The 27,659-nt window shown below is 43.5% G+C and overlaps 1 protein-coding gene across 2 annotated transcripts in view; it reads left to right on the forward strand.

Moving 5' to 3' along the window:
• Positions 1-27,659, forward strand: part of LCT (lactase) — a 35,419-nt gene that overhangs the window by 1,937 nt on the left and 5,823 nt on the right. For both annotated transcript variants that reach the window (XM_077273040.1, XM_077273041.1), the window contains exons 2-12: positions 145-215; positions 321-419; positions 9,452-9,557; positions 9,707-9,785; positions 10,836-11,511; positions 12,630-13,275; positions 13,433-14,986; positions 15,217-15,485; positions 16,291-16,581; positions 16,679-16,877; positions 17,049-17,248. In XM_077273040.1, the coding sequence (XP_077129155.1) occupies positions 145-215; positions 321-419; positions 9,452-9,557; positions 9,707-9,785; positions 10,836-11,511; positions 12,630-13,275; positions 13,433-14,986; positions 15,217-15,485; positions 16,291-16,581; positions 16,679-16,877; positions 17,049-17,248 (4,190 nt within the window). The remainder of the gene's footprint in view (positions 1-144; positions 216-320; positions 420-9,451; positions 9,558-9,706; positions 9,786-10,835; positions 11,512-12,629; positions 13,276-13,432; positions 14,987-15,216; positions 15,486-16,290; positions 16,582-16,678; positions 16,878-17,048; positions 17,249-27,659) is intronic.

Genomic DNA, 27,659 nt, shown 5'->3' on the forward strand with positions numbered 1-27,659 from the left:
AGGGACTTTAGCATTTGGCTAGTATGGGTTAACTCAGTGCTCTCATCAAACACATTTGCAGCTGTCACCAATGATCATAAAATATAAACTACTACTAATAATAATGACACCGCCAGTCTTCATGTCATGCATTTGTGTTGTCAGGTGGGCGGATAGCCATTGCTTTACCCTCGCCGCTCCTGGACACCTGCCTATCACTTCGAGGGAACTTCCTGGTAAATATCATACTAACATTTACAATACCACATTTTAGGCATTTGAGTTCTGCCTCTAAGAACGCCACCAAAATGGCCCCTTTTGGGCATCTCCTTTTTTTTCAGAAATCTGTTGATTTCCTTGCCCTGAATATACGACATGATTGTAAGAATTCCCAGGAAATGCCAAACTGGACAACCGATAAGGTCAGAGGAGAAGCAAAGGTACTAGGCCTCATTTATTAAAAATGGCCCTGTTGCTCATAGCAACCAATCAGAGCTCTGCTTTAATTTCATCAACAGCTCTGTAGAAATGAAAGCTGCACTGTGATTGGTTGCTATGGGCAATGAGACTCCAGTGATATTGTACTTGGTGACCAAGGGTACTTCACATATTTTGGTTGTCACACTTCTGCCCCTTTATCAAAGGCAATCCCTTTAAGAAGCCATTTGCTTTCTCAGATTTACAATCCTTGTTTGCTGATTAGAGTTCACTTCCCCCATGATGATGATAGGAGGACAGGTTTACTAAGATTTCTGGTCTCCTGCGATGAATGTCGTCCTTCGGCCTCACAGTCCAGAGTTCATGTTATTAATGATAATAAGTGTACGTGCAGAAATATTGATGATCTCTCAGATGAGCTGGCGAATCCCCCTAATGGCCAATTCACACAACCGTATTATCACACCCATTTCTGGTCAGACTGCAATCACAAAATTTGTCGGCAAATTCATTAAAAAACTGCAAATTAATTTGCATAGATACCGTGATCCAATGGCCTTGTCAGTAGTCCGTGGTTGCAGGACTGGGGCCCTGCACACCTTCTCCTGCAGGAATCCCGACATCTCTTTTGATTAGTAGGCCTGGCATTATTATTATTATTTATTTATTTATATTGCACCATTAATTCCATGGTGCTGTACATGAGACGGGGTTACGTCAAAATACAAATATCACAATAGACAAACTAACAATGACAGACTGGTACAGAGGGGCAAGGACCCTGCCCTTGCGGGCTTACATTCTACAGGATGGTGGGGAAGGAGACAGTAGGTCGAGGGTTGCAGTAGCTCCGATGGTGTTGAGGTGGTCGTGTGGTCATTACAGGTTGTAAGCTTTTTTTGAAGAGATGGGTTTTCAGATTCCATCTGAAGGATCCAAATGTGATGGATAACCGGACGTGTTGGGGCAAAAAATTCCAGAAGATGGGGGATATTCGGGAGAAGTCTTGGAGGCGATTGGGTGAAGAGCAAGTAAGTTTGGAAGAGAGAAGGAGGTCTTGGGAGGACCAGAGATTACATGAGGAGAGATATGTGGAGATTTGTTTGGAGATATACGGAGGAGAAAGGTTATGGATGGTTTTGTAGGTCAGTGTTAGTAGTTTGAACTGGATAAGCTGGGAAATTGGGAGCCAGTGAAGGGATTTGTAAAGGGGGGAAGCAAAGTTAAGGAAAGACTGGAGGAGTGCGAGAGTGTTAGAAGGTAGGCCACAGAGGAAGATGTTGCAGTAGTCAAGGCGGGAGATAATTAGGGCATGCACAAGCATTTTGGTTGAGTGAGGGTTGAGGAAAGGACGGATTCTGGAAATATTTTTGAGCTGGAGGTGACAGTAGGTAGCGAGAGCTTGGATGTGTGGTTTGAAGGACAGGGCAGAGTCAAGGGTTACTCCAAGGCAGCAAATTTCCAGGACAGGGGAAAGTGTGATGTAATTTATTGTGATAGACAGATCAGGTAGGGAAGATATGCGAGACGGAGAAAAGATAATTAGTTCAGATTTGTCCACATTGAGCTTGGGGAAGCGAGAGAAGAAGAAGGATATTTCTGATAGATGTGATTCTGTGACTTTGTGATTCTGGACAGCAGAGAGGTTACAACTCGGTTAGATAGGTAGATCTGAATGTCCCAGGCCAAGGGTATAGATGGAGAAGAGTGGGGGTCCTAGGGCAGAGCCTTGAGGGACACCAACAGAGAGGGGGCGAGATGAGGAGGTAGTGTGGGAGTAGGAAATGTTAAATGTGCGGTTGATAATGTATGAGGAGATGCAGAATAGTGCAAGGTCTTTGACACCAAAGGTAGAGAGGATCTGTAGGAGGAGGCAGTGGTCAACTGTGTCGAAGGCAGAGGACAGGTCAAGAAAAAGAGTATAGAGTCTGTTAGCTTTGGCTGTAAGTAAGTCATTAGTAAGTTTGGTCAAGGCAGTTCCAGTGGCATGGGGGGAACGGAAGCCAGATTGTAGGTTGTCGAAGAGCGAGTTAGATGCAAAGTGAGAGGAAAGTACAGCGTTGACATGCTGCTCAAGGGGCTTGAAAGCAAATGGGAGCAAAGATATGGGGTGAAAGCTGGACATAGCGCTCAGGTCAAGAGATGGCTTTTTGAGAATTGGTGTGATTGAAGCATGTTTGAAAGCAGAGGGGAAGGTACCAGAAGTTATTGATAGGTTGAAGAGATGGGTTAGGGATGGGATTAGCGTGGTGGTGAGGTTGGGGAGGAGGTTGTATGGGATGGGGTCAAGTGCACATGTGGAGAGGTGTGATTTGGAGAGGAGATGAGTAAGATCTCCTTCAGTTATTTTGGAGAGGGAAGTTATGGGGTTAGGGCATTGGTCTGGTATAGAAAGGGGTTGTGGTGGTCGGACAATAAAGACTTGCCTTGTTTGGTCGATCTTGTTTTTGAAGTGCTTGGCAAAGTCCTTAGCAGAGATTAGGGAACTCGGAGGGGGCAGTGGTGGGCGGAGGAGGGAGTTAAAAGTGTTGAACAACTGTTTGGTGTTGTGGGATAAGGAAGATACAAGGATTGTGAAGTAGGCCTGTTTAGCAGAGGTGAGAGCTGATTTGAATGCAAGCATTGCCTGTTTGAATGCAGTGAAGTCGTCTTGCGAATGCGTTTTCTTCCAAAGCCGCTCTGCAATTCTGCATACTTGCCGAAGCTTTTTAGTGATGTTATTGTGCCAGGGTTGTCTATTGATACGTCACACTCTGCTATGCATGACAGGGGCGACCCAGTCGATAGCTGATGTGAGAATGGTATTGTAGAAACCAGTGGCAGTGTCTGTGTTGTAGAGTGAAGATATGGAGGACAGTGGTAGAATAGAGTCAGACAGTGTGCGAGGATCTAGATGTGCGAGGTTTCTGCGGGGGTGCGCAAGTTGTTTGACATGGGTGACAGGTGAGGAGGACAGGGAGGAGAATGTGAGTAGATGGTGGTCAGATAGAGGGAGAGAGGAGGTTGTGAAGTTAGATAGGGAGCATAGACGGGTGAAGACCAGGTCTATTGTGTTTACGTCTGTGTGTGTGGCTGAGGAGGACCACTTAGTAAGTCCAAAAGATGAAATGAGTGACAGAAGTTTGGAGGCTGCTGACTGGCAGGTGTCAATGGGGATATTGAAGTCACCCATGATGATGATGGGAATGTTTGCAGAGAGAAAGTGAAGAAGTCATGTGGACAACTGCGTGTTGGGGTGCACGCATCACGGAAGCAAAGCATCACGGAGCTAAGCGTCGTGATACAGCAGTTATTCCATGGCAGTTAGTCAGGGCAGGAGTCAGGTAACCCACACTCTGCTCTCCCTTCTATCCATGTGCTTTATTCCCATCCTCCTATGCTCCCTTGCAATCCACATTCACCGCCCAATACCCCCTCCATCACGACTCATATACATCAACTCCTCACTCCTTCCCTCTCCCATGTACAGCTCCCATGCACTTCTCACCTTTCTGAAAAACCTCAATCCATCTTGCCCAAACACACTGCATACAAAAACTTCATACAATTCCAAAAACTACTTGCTTTTTATCTTCCTACTCCTACTGATTTCAGGGGACATATCCCCCAACCCTGGTCCACCATCCACCAACCTCAACCCCTACTCTACCTCACATAGAAACCTTAATAATCTTACTAATATTACTTGCACTCCTTCATCTCCTTCTTTTAATTGTGCCCTTTGGAATCCACGGTCTGTATGCAACAAGCTTCCTTTCCTACACAATTACTTTCTGAACAACTCTCTGAATCTGTTGGCCCTCACGGAAACCTGGATTCAGGATACTGACACGGTCTCTCCTGCTGCCATTTCCCATGGTGACTTACAATTCTCACATTCCCCGAGACCTACAAACAGACATGGTGGTGGAGTCGGCATACTTCTCTCCCCACAATGCACCTTCCAGGTCATCCCCCCAGCTCCATCACTCTCATTCCCTTCTTTTGAGGTCCACACCATCAGGCTCTTTCGTCCCCTCTCCCTCAGAGTAGCGGTCATATACCGGCCCCCAGGCTTACCCACCCACTTCCTGGACCATTTCTCTGCCTGGCTGCCGCACTTCATATCCTCAGAACTACCAACCCTTTTCCTCAGAGACTTCAACATCCCCATAAACAGCCACATGTCCACATCTGCATCCCAGCTTCTATCACTAACCACTTCTCTAGGCCTCTCACAGCTCTCAACCTCTGAGACACACAAGGACGGTAACGCCCTTGACCTGGTCTTTGTCCGGCTGTGCTCAATCTCCTACCTAGATAACTCACCGCTTCCCCTCTCTGACCACAACATTCTCTCCTTCACACTCACAAATCCTCGCCCACCCCAGCACACTCCTACCTACCGCACATTCAGAAATCTACATGCCATTAACCCTTATACACTTTCAGACTCCCTACACTCATCATTGTCCCCAATATCTTCTTTTTCATGTCCTGATCTGGCTGTACATCACTTCAATGACACTCTTAGAAGCACCCTTGACCAAGTAGCTCCCCTCACCCTCAGAACCTCCAAACACAGAGTGAAACAGCCCTGGCTCACATCGCAAACTCGATTTCTCCAGCGATGCTCTAGGAGTGCTGAACGCTTATGGAGGAAAACACGCACACCAGAAGACTTCACACACTTCAAATTTATGTTAAGGGCCTATAACTCTGCCCTTCACCTTGCCAAACAGACCTACTTCACCACCCTGATCTCACTAGCCAACAACCCCAAGAAACTCTTTGACACCTTTCACTCCCTCCTCAGGCCAAAAGCACAAGCCCCTATCACAGACATTTGTGCTGATGATCTGGCCTCCCACTTTATAGAGAAAATAGACAATATCCGTCAGGAAGTCCGCTCCCAATCACAAAGTTCAGTGACTCCCATCCCTCCCTGCATTTCCCCTGGCTCACTCTCCACATTCGATCCCATCACAGAAGAAGAAGTCTCCAGAAGTCCGACTACATGCACCACCGACCCCATTCCCTCATACCTCCTCCAGTCTCTCTCTCCAGTCGTCACAACTCACCTAACTACAATCTTTAATCTCTCCCTCTCCTATGGCATTTTCCCCTCCTCCTTCAAACACTCTATCATTACTCCATTACTAAAGAAACCCGCTCTTGACCCATCCTGCCCAAATAACTACAGACCGGTCTCCAATCTCCCCTTCATCTCTAAACTCTTGGAGCACCTGGTCTACTCCCGCCTTACCCGTTACCTCTCCACTCATTCCCTCCTAGACCCTTCACAGTCCGGTTTCCACACCCTACATTAGACTGAAACTGCACTCATCAAAGTGACCAATGACCTTCTGACAGCAAAACGTAACGGTGACCACTCGCTGCTCATTCTTCTCGACCTTTCTGCAGATTTCGACACTGTTGACCACCCTCTCCTACTCTCTAGGCTATAGACAAGGAAAACAATACAGGCAAAAACATACACACCCTCTAGTCATTATGTCATGAAGGGTACAAGTAAAAGATAACTAACGCCTGCTGATGGAATTGTGCAAGACACACCAGAAGCTAACAAGCAAAAAACACTAGAAAGAATGGTGCAATACAGTCCAAAATGTAATATAAATATCTTTATTAAATATACATATAACAAAACAAGGTGTCAAGGTAGTAATGGGTTTAAAAACTACAAACAAGATGTACGAAACGCATGGAGTCAGACTACGCAGCCCACACCAATAGCTGGGTACAGCATACTGGGGAATCTAAAGGTACCGTCACATTAAGCGACGCTGCAGCGATAGCGACAACGATGCCGATCGCTGCAGCGTCGCTGTTTGATCGCTGGAGAGCTGTCACACAGACCGCTCTCCAGCGACCAACGATGCCGAGGTCCCCGGGTAACCAGGGTAAACATCGGGTTGCTAAGCGCAGGGCCGCGCTTAGTAACCCGATGTTTACCCTGGTTACCAGCGTAAAAGTAAAAAAAACAAACAGTACATGCTCACCTGCGCGTCTCCCAGCGTCTGCTTCCTGACACTGACTGAGCTCCGGCCCTAACAGCACAGCGGTGACGTCACCGCTGTGCTTTCACTTTCACTTTAGGGCCGGATCTCAGTCAGAGCAGGAAGCAGACGCTGGGGGACGCGCAGGTGAGCATGTACTGTTTGTTTTTTTTACTTTTACGCTGGTAACCAGGGTAAACATCGGGTTACTAAGCGCGGCCCTGCGCTTAGTAACCCGATGTTTACCCTGGTTACCAGTGTAAAACATCGCTGGGTATCGTTGCTTTTGCTGTCAAACACAACGATACACGGCGATCGGACGACCAAATAAAGTTCTGGACTTTATTCAGCGACCAGCGACATCACAGCAGGATCCTGATCGCTGCTGCGTGTCAAACTAAACGATATCGCTAGCCAGGACGCTGCAACGTCACGGATTGCTAGCGATATCGTTTAGTGTGACGGTACCTTAAGCCACAACATTGCTCTTGTGTGCTCTATTATAATACCAGTGTATAGTAGAAAAAGAGGAGCATACAGATAAGAGTAACAGAGTATGGGGTGTATTTGGAGTGGACACGTTCCCCACATCATTCGCTGGTATGATATTCATCTGGGCTATTATTTCCTGACATTGCAGATATATAATACTCTGTTACTCTTATCTGTATGCTCCTCTTTTTCTACTATACACTGGTATTATAATAGAGCACACAAGAGCAATGTTGTGGCTTAGATTCCCCAGTATGCTGTACCCAGCTATTGGTGTGGGCTGCGTAGTCTGACTCCATGCGTTTCATACATCTTGTTTGTAGTTTTTAAACCCATTACTACCTTGACACCTTGTTTTGTTATATGTATATTTAATAAAGATATTTATATTACATTTTGGACTGTATTGCACCATTCTTTCTAGTGTTTTTTGCTTACTGTCTAAGCTGCAGTCACTAGGCATTAAGGACACTGCTCTCTCCTGGTTCTCTTCCTATATTTCTGAACGCTCCTTCAGTGTTCTGTTCTCCGGCTCCCCTTCATCTCCTCTTCCTCTCACTGTCGGGGTACCTCAGGGCTCAGTCCTTGGCCCCCTTCTCTTGTCCCTCTACACGGCCCCAATTGGACAGACCATCAGCAGATTTGGCTCTCAGTACCATCTTTATGCTGATGACACACAACTATACACGTCAGTCCCTGACCTTACCCCCGCTGTACTACAGAACACCACTGACTGTCCGTCTGCAGTCTCCAAAATCATGTCCGCTCTCTATCAGAAACTCAACCTCTCCAAAACTGAACTTCTTCTGCTCCCGCCATCTATTAACCTCTCTAAATCTGACATTTCCCTCTCCGTGGGTGGCACCATAATAACACCCCGGCAGCAGGCGCGTTGTCTGGGTGTTATGTTTGACTCCGATCTGTCCTTCACATCCCATATACAATCTCTTGCCCGCTCGTGCCGCTTACACCTAAAGAACATCTCTAGAATCCGCCCTTTTCTCACCATGGAAACAACAAAAACCCTCACTGTTGCCCTGATCCACTCCCGCCTGGACTACTGTAACGCTCTATTAATTGGCCTCCCCCCCACGCGACTTTCCCCTCTCCAGTCCATCCTTAATGCAGCAGCCAGGGTCGTCCATCTGGCTAATCGTTACTCGGACGCGTCCACTCTTCGCCAGTCATTACACTGGCTGCCCATTCATTAGAGGATACAATTCAAAGTATTTGTTCTCACCCACAAAGCTCTCCACAGTGCGGCACCCCCTTACATCTCCTCCCTCATTTCTGTCTATCGGCCTAACCGACCTCTGCGCTCTGCAAACGACTTTCGACTAACCTCTGCACTAATCCGTACCTCCCACTCCCGACTCCCAAGAATTCTCCCGTGCTGCGCCAATCCTCTGGAATGCTCTACCCCAAGATATTAGGACCATCCACAACTTGCACAGTTTTAGGCGCTCCCTCAAAACACATTTGTTCAGAGCGGCCTACCACATTCACTAATCAAAGCCATTTTATGTTTGTGTGTGTGTGTAGCCCATTCACTATCTCCATCCACCCCCCACCCCCTGAAGATGGCTGGACCATCATTGGAAATACATCATTGTAAATACACACCTGTACTTTGTATCCCCCCACCTCATTGTAGATTGTAAGCTCTCACGAGCAGGGTCGTCTTATTGTCCTTTATTATTGTATTGTTAACGTTGTTACTTATGACTGCTGTGTTTGAAACTGTTAAACTGTAAAGCACTGCGGAATATGTTGGCGCTATATAAAGATTATTATTATTATTATTAATAATAAAGGCACTGGTCGGGCCTGGAGGTCGGTATACAACAGCCATTTGGAGGTAGTAGGGGGAGTAGATGCGAACAGAGTGGACTTCAAAAGAGGGGAGGATAAGGGAGGGTAGAGGTTGGATTGGGTTAAAGGTGCAGTTGGTAGAATGGTCCACTCCTCCACCATGTCTGTTGCCAGGGCGGGGAGCGTGGGTGAAGTGGAGGCCGACGTAACATAGCGCAGCAGGGGAGGCTGTGTCGGAGGGTGTGAGCCATGTTTTGGTGAGGCCCAGGAAGGAAAAATTATGAGAGTTAAAGAGGTGATGGATCTCATGAAGTTTATTGCAGACGGAGCTGTCATTCCACGTCATGTGTGTCATACCACGATGATGAAGTCAAGTCAGGTCAACAAATCAGAAGTGGAATCGGGGATTCTTACAGGTGGGAGAATGTTTTCAGGGCTCGCATGCGGCAGGCGTGGACTACGAATGAGGCTACTGAACCCATGATCCTGCTAATCAATTTGCTCATCTCTAGGATCCATAGATAAGTGGGGAGGGCTCCAGCTTCAACTAGTTGCCTTACAGCTGGAAACAAGTCTGATCTAAAGTTTTGTGAAAAAGAGCAAAAAAAATTGGTTGATCTGTTGGGAAGATACAGATGAATACAGATTAGTCTCATTATGAAAAAAACATAATGGTCATCCCAAGAGGGTAACAACAAGATTTTGGTTATTCTCCCATGTATTGTTTGCAGCACTACGAGAAGACTGTGGAGATTCTCATCTTCAGATTTTCATTGGCTGACTGTAATATTGTATCAGAGGAAGATAAATTTGTTCTCACCTTCCATGTATATTCAGGTAAGACGGCGGCCATTGAAGGAATGACTATTGTGTGTACAGTACAAGGAGGAAGGAACCTGAAATAACAGAAACAGTTACTCAACTTTTTATATAGTTTTGAATTATGATCATATAAAATGATCCTTTAATCTTCTGTTTCTCTATAGAAATCAGTGCTTCTGTTTCCAGCCTCATGGGATATGATATAAGTTATATATTACCTACATCAACTGCTGGGACAGGAAGGTGAGCCAGTGCCAAGGTGAAATGTGCAAGAAAGCGCCTCCTTCTTCTCCTTTGCTCTCATCCTTATCTCTACCTAAGGTGCCACCTTCTGATCTGGCTCTTTATAACAACTCTCTGCTCTGCTTATTGGAGATCTTTTTTTTTTTTTTTTTTTTTTTTTAAATAGATATTAAGCCCCTTCAAGACTGAAAACCAATATACACACAACGATCCAACCTGGCAAAAAAATGGTGACGTTAGCAGCTATTTAATTGACCCGTGAATCTCACACAGTTGGGCACAAAACCTCACCACCAAACCTGGGCAGTCCGGCTATTCTTCACTTGGGTCTATCTTCCCTGGTTGCCCACTTTTAGTGTCAGATTTACCAGCTCTGTAGACCCAGCTGACCCCCCATATAGGCATTGGTAACTCCTTACCAATTCTCATGACTACTCAGGATCATGTAATTTTGGACCATTTTACGCACTTGGCACCCCACCACTGATGAGACTCTTGCCAATAAGTCTTTAGTTTGCTCGCTCCAACCCCTATATCATCAGTACTGGGTGTGTGCAAATCGCAAAAAAAACCATAAAAAAATCCTAGAAAAACATAAAAAACTACAATAAAAAAGAAGGAATGGTGGAAACCCATCAACTTAGCTAAGATGCATTTGCACTGACCTATAGAATCCACTTATCCAACCTATCCTTTTATCATGGCCTCATCTTATGGTTTCATATTGAACCTACCAAGAACATAGAACCCACAAAGTTACATCAAACACAGAGATAGGGGAATCTCAGTGTTAAACAACAATATAAGCCATTGCATTCAATCTCATCCTGTTACCTTGATTTTCATGGCAGGGGTCAGATCTCCTCCATACTCCTGTTGTAATGCTTCTGAAAATGGGACATGTTTCTGGAGAGTCTCATGCATGAACGATCTAACTGTAGACCATCCAAGAAAAAGGCAGAATTGTAGAAAATGTTATAAGGTTTATATACCATATAAACTGTATATAAGATCTTGGCATTAATTCACATACTCTATTCTATAACATAGATCTGAAACTGTAGAGGACAAGTCTTCATCATCCCGCTCGGCATTCACCACAGTATGGAATAAATTTGAGGCCCAGACTCCAGCAGAGAGAGACGCCTTCCTACATGATACATTCCCTGAAGGTTTCCTCATGGGCTCTTCATCTTCAGCCTTCAACGTAGAAGGGGGCTGGACCGAGGGGGATAAAGGACAATCTATATGGGATGTTTTTGGACAAGATGGCCAAGCTGATAACAATGCAACCGCCAATGTGGCCTGTGATAGCTACAATAAGATTGACTATGACCTGTATCTTCTGAAGGGTCTACAGTCTAAGGTCTATCACTTCTCCATCTCCTGGTCCAGAATATTCCCAACGGGACTGAAATCCAAAGTCAATTCCGCCGGCGTGAAATATTACAACAAATTAATCGACAGGTTAATCAAAGAAAATATTAAACCGATAGTAACTTTATATCACTGGGATCTACCCCAAGCTCTGCAGGAGTCCGGGGGCTGGCAGGATGACTCCACCATCGAGGCATTTATGGAATATGCAGATTTCTGCTTCAACAATTTTGGAGATAGAGTTCAACATTGGATAACGTTCCATGAACCTTGGGTCGTCAGTTACGCTGGTTACGGCACCGGAGAACATGCACCCGGGATCAGAGATCCAGGAAATGCCTCCTTCAAGGTACAAACAGTAGCTATAAATTATTTAAATAATTTGCATAAAAATGAAATTCTTTAAAGAAAATATATTTTCTAATCTATGTGGTGCTTAATTTTTTTTTTCTGTTAAAGTTTTTTCATCAAAGTAAGTATATGTAAAAAACAAAAAAATCTGAAATCTTCCATTTTTCAGTTTGGACCTTTCCTGTTCTGTAGAGATCAATTTTCAGAAGTCTCATTATCATCACGAGCAGAGTGGGAAAAAAAATCAAGGTGCAGTGAAAAAAATGCAATTCCAATATTTTTTGGATTTTGTTTTTACAACACTCATTGTGCACTAAAAACTAACCTGATTCTTTAGATCAGTATGATTACGGCAATGAGAAAAATTCAGACATTTGTAAAAAAGATTATATATATATATATATATATATATATATATATATATATATATATATATATATATATATATATAATTTTATACAGTCATTTTCTTAGACCAGTAACCAGGCAAGATGGCTGACAGAGTAATAATGTACAGGAAGTAATAAATAAAAAAAAGGCTGTAATCAAAATATTGAATAGGTAACAGTGCTTGACTTTAATAATATAATACAATATGTAATATATATTTAATATACAATAGGAGCTTCTGCTCATTGTGTGGGAATAGGAGTCCAGTGGGTGGTTTCACTCCATTATTTATAGCCTTTCTTATAAGTGCTTATATACAAAGTTGGCTGTCGGTCACTGATTAGCACCGCCCACTGGACTTCTATGCATTTACAGTATGAGAGGTAAACTTTATGATACAATAAAAGACAAAAGGGACATTGTTTCCAAACTAAAGAAACCAGACCTTATTATTATTATGGACAATCACTTCATGTAACCGGAAAATAATGTGGCATATAAAACATTAGTTATATACAACTAGTAAAGTCACGATGCGAATACTTACTACCGGCTGATGTCCGGGGTCTCGTTATCTCTCCAGGTTACTATGATTGTGCAGAATAATATACGGTAACTGCAGATTCACAATAATGATTAGATCCTTGCAGACTGTTCTCACACCATGGAGGTTACGGGAATAGATAGGTATTTCTCTAATAGAGTCTCCTACGTTCTATCTTATAGGTGTCACATAACATTGTGAAAGCTCACGCTAAGGCCTGGCATGTGTACAATGACAAGTACCGGGCGTCGCAGAAAGGTCAGGTGGGAATCTCTCTGAATTCAGACTGGGCAGAACCAAACAATCCCAATAATCCAGATGACGTGAGCGCTGCTGAGCGATATCTCCAGTTCATGATCGGGTGGTTTGCCCATCCAATTCTTATTAATGGGGACTACCCAGAAGTCCTTAAGGCTCAAGTCCTTGACATAAATACCCAGTGTCCCTCCACAGTGGCAGAACTGCCCACATTTACTGAGGAGGAGAAGGCCTACATCAATGGCACTGCAGACTTCCTTGGCATCTCCCACTATACTTCCCGGTTGGTCAATGCTTCCGAAAGTCTAAGTTGTGTTGCTAATTATGAAAATATTGGAGGATTTTCCTCACATGTGGATCCATCATGGCCGACCACCGAATCTCCATGGCTCTATGTGGTGCCATGGGGTCTCAGGAGGCTTCTGAACTTCGTCAAAGAAGAATATGGAAATGGAGGACTACCCATATACATAACTGGAAATGGTGTGCCAACGCCAGACACCGGAGAGGTGTTCAATGATACAGCTCGGGTTGAGTACCTGACGGCTTACATCAATGAAGCCCTGAAAGGTAATTCTACTCACATCCATAGCTGAGAGGTCACTGACCATAGATCTTATATCTGAGAGACTTTAGAACGTAACTAGCTCACTGTAAATTTGATTTATGTCATATTTTTCTAGGGTGGTTGGCTATTTTGACCCTGTAAACCTTTATTTCTTTACAGCTGTCATAAATGATACTGTGACTCTAAGCGCCTATATAGTCCGTTCCCTCCTGGACGGCTTTGAGGGTCCAGAAGGATACAGTCAAAGATATGGTTTACATCACGTCGAATTCGAAAATGCAAACAGACAAAGGACCCCCAAACAATCCGCCTACCTCATTTCCAGCATTGTAGAAAATAATGGTTTCCCAAGGATGAAATTGGTTAAAGAGGTTCCTCATGCAAGATCGATACATGCAAAAAAATTACCAGCTCTACCAGCTTCAGAAGTTCCCTCTAATGCTAAAGTTGTTTGGGATAAGTTCTCGGGACAATCCGCTTTCGAAAGGGACATGTACCATTATTCTATAGTCCCAAGTGATTTTAACTGGGGAGCCTCAACCTCAGCATATCAGATTGAGGGAGGGTGGAACGAGGATGGAAAAAGATCAAGTATATGGGACACATTTTCACATATTCCAGGAAATATTTATGAAAATAGCAATGGGGACACGGCCTGTGATAGTTACCATCAGCTGGATGCGGACTTGTACATGCTGAGAGGTCTAGGGGTGAATAGTTACCGTTTTTCAATCTCGTGGTCTCGAATCTTCCCTACTGGACAGGGCACAGTCAATAATCAGGGTGTTGAGTATTATAATAGGCTTATTGATGGCCTACTGGCAAGCAACATCTTACCCATGGTGACCCTTTACCACTTTGATCTTCCTCAGGCTCTCCAAGACTTGGGTGGTTGGGAAGATGATAGAGTGCTAGATGCTTTTCACAGCTACGCAGACTTTTGTTTTAGAACTTTCGGAGATAGAGTCAGGTTCTGGATGACTTTTAACCAACCACACACAATTGCTGCTGCTGGTTATGGCACTGGTCTCTATCCACCTGGGGTGAAAGATGATCCTGGTTATGCTCCATACAGAGTGGCTCACAATCTAATTAAGGTCCATGCCAGAGTCTACCATACCTATGATGAGCAATATCGGAAAAGTCAAGGAGGCGTCATTTCTGTGACCCTCAACACTAATTGGGTGGAACCTAAAGACCACACAGAACCAAGGGACATAGAAGCTGCTGATCGCTACCTGCAGTTCACCTTGGGATGGTTTGCACACCCTATTTTCAAAAATGGTGACTACCCAGAGGTAATGAAATGGCAAGTGGACAACAAGAGTGAGTTACAGGGTCTCCAAAAGTCCAGGCTTCCAGCTTTTACAGATGAGGAGAAGACCTACATCCAAGGAACAGCCGATGTGTTTTCCATAAACATCTACACTACAAAAATAGTTCAACATAAAACTCTAACCCTCGTTCCTCCATCTTTCCAAAATGATATTGACATCCAAGATGAGTTTAATGATAACTGGCCAGAAACTGCTGCTGAAAATCTCAGGGCAGTAGCCTGGGGCTTGAGGAGGTTGCTTAACTGGGTAAAAGAAGAGTACGGAGATTTCCCCATATACATCGCTGAAAATGGAGTCGCAATGGACAGCAATCCCGATTTTGATGACACTGCCCGAATTTTCTATCATAAGACGTATATTGATGAAGCCCTGAAAGGTGAGTCGCATCTTCTTGGTGCTAAAGCAACAGATTTAGTTATAGTTTACTAAATTTGGTTATAGCGTAATGGATTAAGACAATATCAATGGGTATAACGTTAATGGTTTTTCCAAAAACATCATAGAGGTAGTAGACATGTTTTTCTAACCATATATATTGTTAAGTAGATTTTCTTTCTAAAATGAGGATACAACTATAATTAATGACTCCATTCTAATCCCCAAAAGCTCTCAGTGTGGACGGAGTGAATCTGAAGGGATATTCGATCAACTCACTCATGGACGGCTTTGAGTGGGTTAATGGATACCGAATACGGTTTGGCCTTCACCATGTAGATTTCAGTAATCCTATGCGACCAAGAACTTCAAAACGTACCGCGATTTACTACGCCGAAGTCATCAGCAACCATGGTATCCCCATGTACAAGGAAGAAGAATTTCTATACGGAGAATTTCGGGATGATTTCGCTTGGGGCGTTGCCTCCTCAGCTTTCCAGGTTGGAGAAATCTTCATTTTATGCAAGTTATATAGTCACATGTGAAATATGGTAGGAAACCCCAATATAAGCTGCATCCACCTAAAAATAATTGCCATATATTTATTTTTCCAATCCCCCATTAGATTAATGTTGTCCAAACTGCTGATTTTGGTCAACCTTCAAACGTGTATTGAGATCTCCTGACTCTTTCCCAACAGATGGGAGAAGGATTGGACATTGTGAATTATAACACCTGATATTTAGGTAGCCGCTTACTCTTCTCTCCTGAATGAAAACATATGCATGCTCAGCTGAATGTGCACGTGTATCAAGGAGTCAGGAGAGATACAGTACCTACCTACATCATATGGGCCCCTTAACTTCTCAACCAGTTGTTTCATGTTCCCCCCTCTGGAACTGAGATGGGACCATCACAGCTGATCATTGATGTCCTCTCCATAGTGACGCCAACACTTTGGCAAGTGATTGGCTACCATAGTCACTTATTACGTCTAGTAAAGAAAGATAGGCGTTGTTCCAGAATACAATCCAGGTAGTGGTTGGATACTTCTTCTTCTTCTTGTAAAATAAATGTCCCAACCATCCGGGTTGAAAGATAGGTTTTTCAATCACTACCCCTCTGGAGGTTCTTCTTTGCTCTTAAACACTTTCTACTAGTGCAGTTGTCACCTTTCACACCAATTCCCACAACCTAAAAATATATATATATATTGTACATATCCACCATTTTGTAGGACTTTCAGCAAGAAAATTATAACACAGGGAAAAAAAAAAAACAACTTTATTTTTCCTTTCCTTCTAGATCGAAGGGGCTTGGAGGGCTGATGGGAAAGGGCTCAGCATCTGGGATCAGTTTTCTCACACATCCTCTAAAATCGAAGATGATAGTAATGGAGACGTGGCGTGCAACAGCTACTACCGGGTTGACGAAGACATAGAACTTATCAAGGGTCTTGGGGTCTCATATTATCGATTCTCAATCTCATGGCCGAGAATTCTCCCAGATGGGACTACGGACCACGTCAACGAAGCCGGCCTCAGTTACTACTCTCGCCTGATAGATGGTTTACTGACTGTCGGTATTACACCACAGGTAATAAATCGCCCTTTTTATAGCTCTAGCAGTCCGATGAGTTGCAATTTCTCTCTTCTTTTTTTTTTAGTTATTCCCTTGCTTTCATCTTGTTCAGGTCACTATTTATCACTGGGATCTACCTCAAGCTTTGCAGAACGATGGTGGTTGGGAGAACGAGACAATAGTAGAAAGGTTTAAGGACTACTCTGAAGTTCTCTTCCAAAGATTGGGCGACAAAGTGAAGTTCTGGATCACTCTGAACGAGCCATACATCACTGCAAACCTGGGTTACGGAGAAGGCACATTTGCACCAGGTGATTATACGTTGTAGCCATTGGATAAGTTCTGGCGCTGCACTGGAGTCCAACCTTATATACCTTTCCCATACCCTCCCCATCTATAGGCGGTATGTACTGTTTTCATGGACTCCAGGCAGTTATATCTTTGTTGCAGATTGTAATACTCAGCTTTTTCTTTCCTTAAAGGAGTCAGATCACCAGGGATTGGTGTGTATTTGGCAGGACATAACCTGATTAAAGCCCATGCCGAAGTATGGCACCTGTATAACGATAAATACCGAGCCTCCCAAGAGGGTCTTATCTCCATCACCCTCAACTCTGATTGGGCAGAACCGATCAACCCTTATAAGCAAGAGGACATCGATGCAGCATGGCGGTACATGATGGTACGGAAAATCTATTTACATAGTTCTTGTAGAATATTGTACTAAAGTGGTTATTTCAGTATTATTGGAGTGGGGCGGTCATAATAATTAATTCATGCTGTTATGATCTACAACATCTCGACTTTGACCACAAAAACCTCAATGAACAAAGGGGGTCTCAAAGATTTATAGAAGTTACATTCTTGTACATAGGGGGAAGTATTATAGAAGATATATTCTTGAACATAGGGGCAGTATTATATTCTTCTACATAGGAGCAGTATTATAGTAGTTATATTCCTGTACAAAGGGGCAGTATTATAGTAGTTATATTCTTGTACATAGGAGCAGTATTATAGTAGTTATATTCCTGTTGTAGCATGGCTAAAGGGTGTGTAGTTGATGGGAGGTATGTGCCACATAAGTGCCTTGTTGCTGTAATGTAGCCCGGAGTATTTCTTGATTGTATATTACCATGTATATATGTGTGTTCACTGTTCAGGACCTGTGGTGATGTCAGACCACATGGCTAATCATGTGATGGGTTACTGGGTGTGGTTAGCTTTATATAAGACAGGCTAATCCTTAATACAGGGGGGACATGTGTGGAGGTGAAACCCTCCTGAGTGTGTTAACGCTACAGGACTGAGCCTGAAGGACTGGACACTTTGTTTTTCTTTTCCTGAACTAAAGGCTTTTTTGTTTGCTGTTATTTTTCCATGTGGTTTATGACGTAATAAACCCTGTGAACTTTAAAGGAACGTGCCTCCTGAGTGTCAGCCGTCGCACCTGAGTGAGTGGAATCCCTACAATTGGTGGTAGACGTGCGGGCAGCGTTCCCAGCGGAGACGAAAGTCTGTTATTGAATGTCCTGGGTCAAGTCTGTTGTAAGCCAGCTGGGGAAAATGGAGGAACTGCTGAAACACTTGGTCCAGTTGCAATCACAGCAGGAGCAACGGCAGCAGGTACAGCAAGAGACCAACAGGCTGTTGATGCAGCAGATACAACAGAGCCAGCAGGAGCAACGGCAGAGCCAGCAGGAGCAACGGCAGCAGATGCAACAGAACCAGCAGGAGCAACGGGAGCAGACGCAGCTTCTGGCAACCGCCATCCAGGGCAAGACGAGTGCCCCAACCCCAGGTCTGGCTGATGACACCCACGTCCGGAAGACGGTAAGACGCGCATTGCAGAAAATGACCCCCGGGGATGATGTTGAGGCCTTCCTGACGGTGTTTGAGAGGGTCGCTGAGAGGGAAAAACTCCCGCCAGAGCAGTGGGCAGAGGTACTGGCGCCATACCTGACGGGAGAACCCCAGAAGGTGTACTATGATTTGACCTTGCAGGATGCCAAAGAGTATCACAAATTGAAAGTCGAGATTCTCGCACGTTTGGGGGTGACACTGACTGTCAGGGCACAGCGAGTTCACAGCTGGGCCTATCACCGGGACAAACCGCCTCGCTCTCAAATGTTTGATCTGTTGCACCTGGTCCAGAAATGGCTGCAGCCAGAGTCATGTACACCTGCACAGATGGTGGAACGGGTAATGATGGATCGGTTTGTGCATTCCCTCCCGAGGTCCATACAGACTTGGGTTGCCCAGGGTGATCCCCAGAATGCCAACGAACTGATCGGACTGGTCGAGAGGTACCAAGGGATGGAAGGCTCCTTTGGGAGGCAGCCCATGCCGTACTGGGGGTCCCAGAAAGCTGCTCCCAAAAAGGGGTGGCGCGTCCAAGGTCATAAAGGGTGGGGGAGGTGGTGCCCAAGGTCCCTACAGGTGATATCATTTGCTGGAAGTGCCACGGGCCAGGACATATAGCTGCCCGCTGTTCCCAGACCACTGAGCAAATGGACTGCAGCATGGGACGCCGTTGTTCATACTATGCGTATCCTGCCTGCAGTGTGAACTCTCCGCCCAATGAGGGACCTCAAGCGTGTCCCGTAAAGGTGAACGGTCGAGCAGCAACGGCGCTGTTAGACTCAGGGAGCTTAGTGACCCTGGTGAGGGCCACTTTCCCTCTCCACCTGCTCCCGGGAAAGAAGGTCGGCGTGCGGTGCATACGTGGTGATGCCAAGGACTACCCTTTGGCCAGGGTGGACATTGAAACGGCATGTGGCACTGAGTCCCACATAGTCGGCGTCGTGCAGGACTTGTTGCACCCTATAATTATTGGCCGGGATTTTTGTCTGTTTTGGGATTTGTGGGGAAAAGGTTCTGAGCTCCCTAGCAAGAGTAGGGAACCAGTGAACCCTGGAAGGGTGTCACCACACCCAGAGACAGACAGGTTTCCTTTTTGTGTGCTGGTTGGGGATGAGGAGGAAGTATCCCCTGCATCTGACACTATGGAGTTCGAGGTAACCTGTGAAAATTTTGGGACTGCCCAACATAGGGACCCCACTCTGAGGGAAGCCGTTAATAATGTCACAGTTATTGACGGGGTGGTACAGGAGCCGGGGGCAGACACAAGGTTTCCCCATTTTCTGATGAGTGGGGAGTTGTTGTACCGGGTCACGAAAATAAGGGAGGAGTTGGTAGAGCAGTTGGTAGTGCCGGGTCCATATAGACGGAAGGTGTTGGATATGGCCCATTCACACATCTTGGGTGGACACCTAGGGGTGGAAAAAACGCAGGAATGGGTTGTGCAGAGATTCTATTGGCCTGGGTGTCACCGAGAAATAGTGAACTATTGCAGGTCCTGCCCTACATGTCAGCTAACTGCTCCCACTCCTCATTTCCGGATCCCCCTTGTGCCACTGCCCATTATTGAGGTACCGTTCGAGAGAATTGCCATGGACTTGGTTGGACCCTTAGTTAAATCAGCCCGGGGCCATCAGTATATATTAGTCATCCTGGACTATGCCACACGCTATCCTGAGGCAATTCCCTTGAGAAATTCTTCCTCGAAGAGTATAGCCCGCGAGTTGGTCCATGTCTTTTCCCGGACAGGTCTGCCGAAGGAGATCCTGACTGACCAGGGGACACCTTTCATGAGCAAGGTGATGAGGGAGTTATGCAAAGCCCTGAAAATCTCCCAGTTGAGGACCTCGGTGTACCATCCCCAGTCAGATGGTCTTGTTGAGAGATTTAACAAGACACTGAAGAGCATGGTGAGAAAAGCTATAGAGAAAGACGGTAGAGACTGGGATTGTCTCTTACCCTATCTGATGTTTTCCATTCGTGAAGTTCCACAGGCCTCCTCAGGGTTCTCACCGTTTGAGCTTCTATATAGCCGACATCCGCGAGGACTCCTGGATGTAGCCAAGGAAGCCTGGGAAGCCGAAGCCACGCCCCACAGAAGCGTCATTGAGCATGTGACCCTGATGCAGCAGAGGATTGCAAAGGTGATGCCTATCGTGAAAGAACACCTCCTCCAGGCACAAGAAGCTCAGGCCAGAATCTACAACCAGTCTGCAAGAGTGAGGCAGTTCAATCCGGGAGACCGAGTTCTTGTGTTAGTTCCGACGGTGGAAAGCAAGTTCTTGGCCAAATGGCAAGGGCCATATGAGGTTGTCGAGAAACTTGGTGAAGTAAATTATAAAATTCACCAACCAGGAAGACTGAAACCGTTCCAAGTGTACCATGTCAACCTCATCAAGCCGTGGCAAGATAGAGAGCCGACAGTAACTCCATCGTTGTTAAGCAACCCAGAAGGTGAGGTTGGAGCGGTTACTATAGCGGAGACGCTATCGAAGACCCAGAAACAACAGTGCCGGGAGTTACTCCAGAAAAACAGGGACCTGTTTTCAGAGTTGCCAGGACAGACGAAGGTCATAGCGTACGAGGTCCTAACAGAGCCACATGTGCGGGTGAACGTGAAGCCCTATCGTATTCCTGAGGCTCGTCGAGAAGTTATCTCCAAGGAAGTGGAGCATATGTTGAAGCTTGGAGTCATTGAGGAATCCAAGAGCGGTTGGTCAAGCCCAATTGTCCTGGTCCCAAAACCTGATGGAGAGTGGAGGTTTTGCAACGACTATCGGAAGTTGAATGAGGTCTCCAAGTTTGACGCTTATCCCATGCCCCGCGTTGATGAGCTCATCGAAAGGCTTGGGCCCGCCAGGTACATAACCACCTTGGATTTGACGAAGGGGTATTGGCAGATCCCCATGGCACAGGAAACCAAGGAGAAGACGGCGTTTTCTACACCAGATGGATGTTTCCAGTATGTCCGGATGCCGTTTGGCCTACAGGGAGCTCCAGCGACCTTCCAGAGGGCTATGGATAGAATCCTTGCCCCCCATAAGGCATACGCTGCTGCGTACCTGGATGATATCGTCATCTTTAGCCCGGACTGGGAGAGTCATCTGGAAAAGGTCCAAGCGGTGTTTGATGCTATAAGAGAGGCCGGATTTACAATAAACCCGAGGAAGTGTGCCTTGGGTAAAGAAGAAGCTAAGTACCTTGGATACATAGTGGGTCGTGGAGAAATAAAACCCCAAATCAGTAAAGTGGAGGCAATTCAAACATGGCCAAAACCAGTTTCCAAGAAGCAAGTTAAAGCCTTCCTGGGAATTGTGGGATATTACAGGAGGTTCATCCCAAACTTCGCCACGATGGCTGCGCCTCTGACTGACCTGCTAAAAGGGACAAAATCAGTAATGGTTAAGTGGTCCGAAGAAACAGAGTCAGCCTTCCAAGAAATGAAAGAGGCTTTGTGTAAGCAACCTGTTCTGATGGCCCCAAACTTCAAAAAAGAGTTTATTCTTCAGACAGATGCCTCAGATGTCGGGGTGGGAGCAGTCCTTTCCCAAGAGCTACATGGGGAGGAGCATCCTGTCCTCTATCTGAGTAGGAAGTTGTCCTCGTCTGAAAAGAACTACTCAGTCGTGGAAAAAGAGTGTTTGGCCATAAAGTGGGCGGTGGACACGTTCCGGTACTATCTGCTGGGTCGTAAATTCAGACTGATATCTGACCATGCCCCACTGAGATGGATGAGGGAAACAAAGGGTAGAAATGCTAGGGTCACCCGTTGGTTCTTAGCCCTGCAGGACTTCAGTTTCCATGTGGAACATAGGGCCGGAAAGCTTCATGGTAATGCGGATGCCCTATCAAGAATCCCTTGTTTAGTGGGAAAAAGTGCCAAGCCCCACGGCTTTAGGCAGAGGGGGGAGGTATGTAGCATGGCTAAAGGGTGTGTAGTTGATGGGAGGTATGTGCCACATAAGTGCCTTGTTGCTGTAATGTAGCCCGGAGTATTTCTTGATTGTATATTACCATGTATATATGTGTGTTCAGGACCTGTGGTGATGTCAGACCACATGGCTAATCATGTGATGGGTTACTGGGTGTGGTTAGCTTTATATAAGACAGGCTAATCCTTAACACAGGGGGGACATGTGTGGAGGTGAAACCCTCCTGAGTGTGTTAACGCTACAGGACTGAGCCTGAAGGACTGGACACTTTGTTTTTCTTTTCCTGAACTAAAGGCTATTTTGTTTGCTGTTATTTTTCCATGTGGTTTATGACGTAATAAACCCTGTGAACTTTAAAGGAACGTGCCTCCTGAGTGTCAGCCGTCGCACCTGAGTAAGTGGACTCCCTACACTGTACATAGGGAGCAGTATTATAGTAGTTATATTCTTGTACATAGGAGCAGTATTATAGTAGTTATATTCTTGTACATAGGAGCAGTATTATAGTAGTTACAGTGCCTACAAGTAGTATTCAACCCCCTGCAGATTTAGCAGGTTTACACATTTGGAATTAACTTGGCATTGTGACATTTGGACTGTAGATCAGCCTGGAAGTGTGAAATGCACTGCAGCAAAAAAGAATGTTATTTCTTTGTTTATTTTTTTTTTTAATTGTGAAAAGTTTTTTCAGAGGGTCATTTATTATTCAACCCCTCAACCCACCAGAATTCTGTTTGGTTCCCCTAAAGTATTAAGAAGTAGTTCAGGCACAAAGAACAATGAGCTTCACATGTTTGGATTAATTATCTCTTTTTCCAGCCTTTTCTGACTATTTAAGACCCTCCCCAAACTTGTGAACAGCACTCATACATGGTCAACATGGGAAAGACAAAGGAGCATTCCAAGGCCATCAGAGACAAGATCGTGGAGGGTCACAAGGCTGGCAAGGGGTACAAAACCCTTTCCAAGGAGTTGGGCCTACCTGTCTCCACTGTTGGGAGCATCATCCGGAAGTGGAAGGCTTATGGAACTACTGTTAGCCTTCCACGGCCTGGACAGCCTTTGAAAGTTTCCTCCCGTGCCGAGGCCAGGCTTGTCCGAAGAGTCAAGGCTAACCCAAGGACAACAAGGAAGGAGCTCTGGGAAGATCTCATGGCAGTGGGGACATTGGTTTCAGTCAATACCATAAGTAACGTACTCCACCGCAATGGTCTCCGTTCCAGACGAGCCCGTAAGGTACCTTTACTTTCAAAGCGTCATGTCAAGGCTCGTCTACAGTTTGCTCATGATCACTTGGAGGACTCTGAGACTGACTGGTTCAAGGTTCTCTGGTCTGATGAGACCAAGATCGAGATCTTTGGTGCCAACCACACACCTGACGTTTGGAGACTGGATGGCACTGCATACGACCCCAAGAATACCATCCCTACAGTCAAGCATGGTGGTGGCAGCATCATGCTGTGGGGCTGTTTCTCAGCCAAGGGGCCTGGCCATCTGGTCTGCATCCATGGGAAGATGGATAGCACGGCCTACCTGGAGATTTTGGCCAAGAACCTCCGCTCCTCCATCAAGGATCTTAAGATGGGTCATCATTTCATCTTCCAGCAAGACAACGACCCAAAGCACACAGCCAAGAAAACCAAGGCCTGGTTCAAGAGGCAAAAAATCAAGGTGTTGCAGTGGCCTAGTCAGTCTCCTGACCTTAACCCAATTGAAAACTTGTGGAAGGAGCTCAAGATTAAAGTCCACATGAGACACCCAAAGAACCTAGATAACTTGGAGAAGATCTGCATGGAGGAGTGGGCCAAGATAACTCCAGGGACCTGTGCCGGCCTGATCAGGTCTTATAAAAGACGATTATTAGCTGTAAATGCAAACAAAGGTTATTCCACAAAATATTAAACCTAGGGGTTGAATAATAATTGACCCACACTTTTATGTTTAAAATTTATAAAAATTTAACTGAGCAACAAAACTTTTTGGTTTGTAAGATTTATGCATCTGTTAATAAATCCTGCTCTTGTTTGAAGTTTGAAGGCTCTAACTTATTTGCATCTTATTAAACCTGCTAAATCTGCAGGGGGTTGAATACTACTTGTAGGCACTGTATATTCTTGTACATAGGGGCAGTATTATAGTAGTTATATTCTTGTACATAGGAGCAGTATTATAGTTGTTACATTCTTGTACATAGGGGGCAGTATTATAGTACGGTAGTTATATTCTTCTACATAGGGGCAGTATTATAGTAGTTATATTCTTGTACATAGGGGCAGTATTATAGCAGTTATATTCTTGTACATAGGGGCAGTATTATAGTAGTTATATTCTTGAATATAGGGACAGTATTGTAGTAGTTATATTCTTGTATATAGAGGGTGGTATTATAGTATATTCTTGTACATAGATTCAATATTATAGTAGTTATATTCTTGTACATAGGAGCAGCATTATAGTAGTTATATTCTTGTACATAGGAGCAGTATTATAGTATTTATATTCTTGTACATAGGAGTAGTATTATAGTAGTTATATCCTTGTACATAGGAGCAGTATTATAGTAGTTATATTCTTGTACATAAGGGCAGTATTATAGTAGTTATATTCTTGTACATAGGGGCAGCATTATAGTAGTTATATTCTTGTACATAGGAGCAGTATTATAGTAGTTATATTCTTGTACATAGGAACAGTATTATAGTAGTTATATTCTTGTACATAGGGGCAGTATTATAGTAGTTATATTCTTGTATATAGGAGCAGTATTATAGTAGTTATATTCTTGTACATGGGAACAGTACTATAGTAGTTATATTCTTGTACATAGGGGCAGTATTATAGTAGTTATATTCTTGTACATAGGAACAGTATTATAGTAGTTATATTCTTGTACATAGGGGCAGTATTATAGTAGTTATATTCTTGTATATAGGAGCAGTATTATAGTAGTTATATTCTTGTACATGGGAACAGTACTATAGTAGTTATATTCTTGTACATAGGGGCAGTATTATAGTAGTTATATTCTTGTACATAGGGGCAGTATTATAATAGTTATATTCTTGTACATAGGGGTAGTATTATAGTAGTTATATTCTTGTACATAGGGGCAGTATTATAGTAGTTATATTATTGTACATAGGAGCAGTATTATAGTAGTTATATTCTTGTACATAGGAGCAGTATTATAGTAGTTATATTCTTGTACATAGGGGCAGTATTATAGTAGTTATATTCTTGTACATAGGGGGCAGTATTATAGTAGTTATATTCTTGTACATAGGAGCAGTATTATAGTAGTTATATTCTTGTACATAGGGGCAGTATTATAGTAGTTATATTCTTGTACATAGGGGCTGTATTATAGTAGTTATATTCTTGTACATAGGGGCAGTATTATAGTAGTTATATTCTTGTACGTAGGGGCAGTATTATAGTAGTTATATTCTTGTACATAGGGGCAGTATTATAGTACTTATAGTCTTGTACATAGGGGGCAGTATTATAGTTGTTACATTCTTGTACATAGGGGGCAGTATTATAGTAGTTATATTCTTCTACATAGGGGCAGTATTATAGTAGTTATATTCTTGTACATAGGAGCAGTATTATAGTTGTTACATTCTTGTACATAGGGGGCAGTATTATAGTACGGTAGTTATATTCTTCTACATAGGGGCAGTATTATAGTAGTTATATTCTTGTACATAGGGGCAGTATTATAGCAGTTATATTCTTGTACATAGGGGCAGTATTATAGTAGTTATATTCTTGAATATAGGGACAGTATTGTAGTAGTTATATTCTTGTATATAGAGGGTGGTATTATAGTATATTCTTGTACATAGATTCAATATTATAGTAGTTATATTCTTGTACATAGGAGCAGCATTATAGTAGTTATATTCTTGTACATAGGAGCAGTATTATAGTATTTATATTCTTGTACATAGGAGTAGTATTATAGTAGTTATATCCTTGTACATAGGAGCAGTATTATAGTAGTTATATTCTTGTACATAAGGGCAGTATTATAGTAGTTATATTCTTGTACATAGGGGCAGCATTATAGTAGTTATATTCTTGTACATAGGAGCAGTATTATAGTAGTTATATTCTTGTACATAGGAACAGTATTATAGTAGTTATATTCTTGTACATAGGGGCAGTATTATAGTAGTTATATTCTTGTATATAGGAGCAGTATTATAGTAGTTATATTCTTGTACATGGGAACAGTACTATAGTAGTTATATTCTTGTACATAGGGGCAGTATTATAGTAGTTATATTCTTGTACATAGGGGCAGTATTATAGTAGTTATATTCTTGTATATAGGAGCAGTATTATAGTAGTTATATTCTTGTACATGGGAACAGTACTATAGTAGTTATATTCTTGTACATAGGGGCAGTATTATAGTAGTTATATTCTTGTACATAGGAACAGTATTATAGTAGTTATATTCTTGTACATAGGGGCAGTATTATAGTAGTTATATTCTTGTATATAGGAGCAGTATTATAGTAGTTATATTCTTGTACATAGGAACAGTATTATAGTAGTTATATTCTTGTACATAGGGGCAGTATTATAGTAGTTATATTCTTGTATATAGGAGCAGTATTATAGTAGTTATATTCTTGTACATGGGAACAGTACTATAGTAGTTATATTCTTGTACATAGGGGCAGTATTATAGTAGTTATATTCTTGTACATAGGAACAGTATTATAGTAGTTATATTCTTGTACATAGGGGCAGTATTATAGTAGTTATATTCTTGTATATAGGAGCAGTATTATAGTAGTTATATTCTTGTACATGGGAACAGTACTATAGTAGTTATATTCTTGTACATAGGGGCAGTATTATAGTAGTTATATTCTTGTACATAGGGGCAGTATTATAATAGTTATATTCTTGTACATAGGGGTAGTATTATAGTAGTTATATTCTTGTACATAGGGGCAGTATTATAGTAGTTATATTATTGTACATAGGAGCAGTATTATAGTAGTTATATTCTTGTACATAGGAGCAGTATTATAGTAGTTATATTCTTGTACATAGGGGCAGTATTATAGTAGTTATATTCTTGTACATAGGGGGCAGTATTATAGTAGTTATATTCTTGTACATAGGAGCAGTATTATAGTAGTTATATTCTTGTACATAGGGGCAGTATTATAGTAGTTATATTCTTGTACATAGGGGCTGTATTATAGTAGTTATATTCTTGTACATAGGGGCAGTATTATAGTAGTTATATTCTTGTACGTAGGGGCAGTATTATAGTAG

Source organism: Ranitomeya variabilis, chromosome 7, assembly GCF_051348905.1.
Source record: "Ranitomeya variabilis isolate aRanVar5 chromosome 7, aRanVar5.hap1, whole genome shotgun sequence".
In the NCBI taxonomy this organism is placed as follows: domain Eukaryota; kingdom Metazoa; phylum Chordata; class Amphibia; order Anura; family Dendrobatidae; genus Ranitomeya; species Ranitomeya variabilis.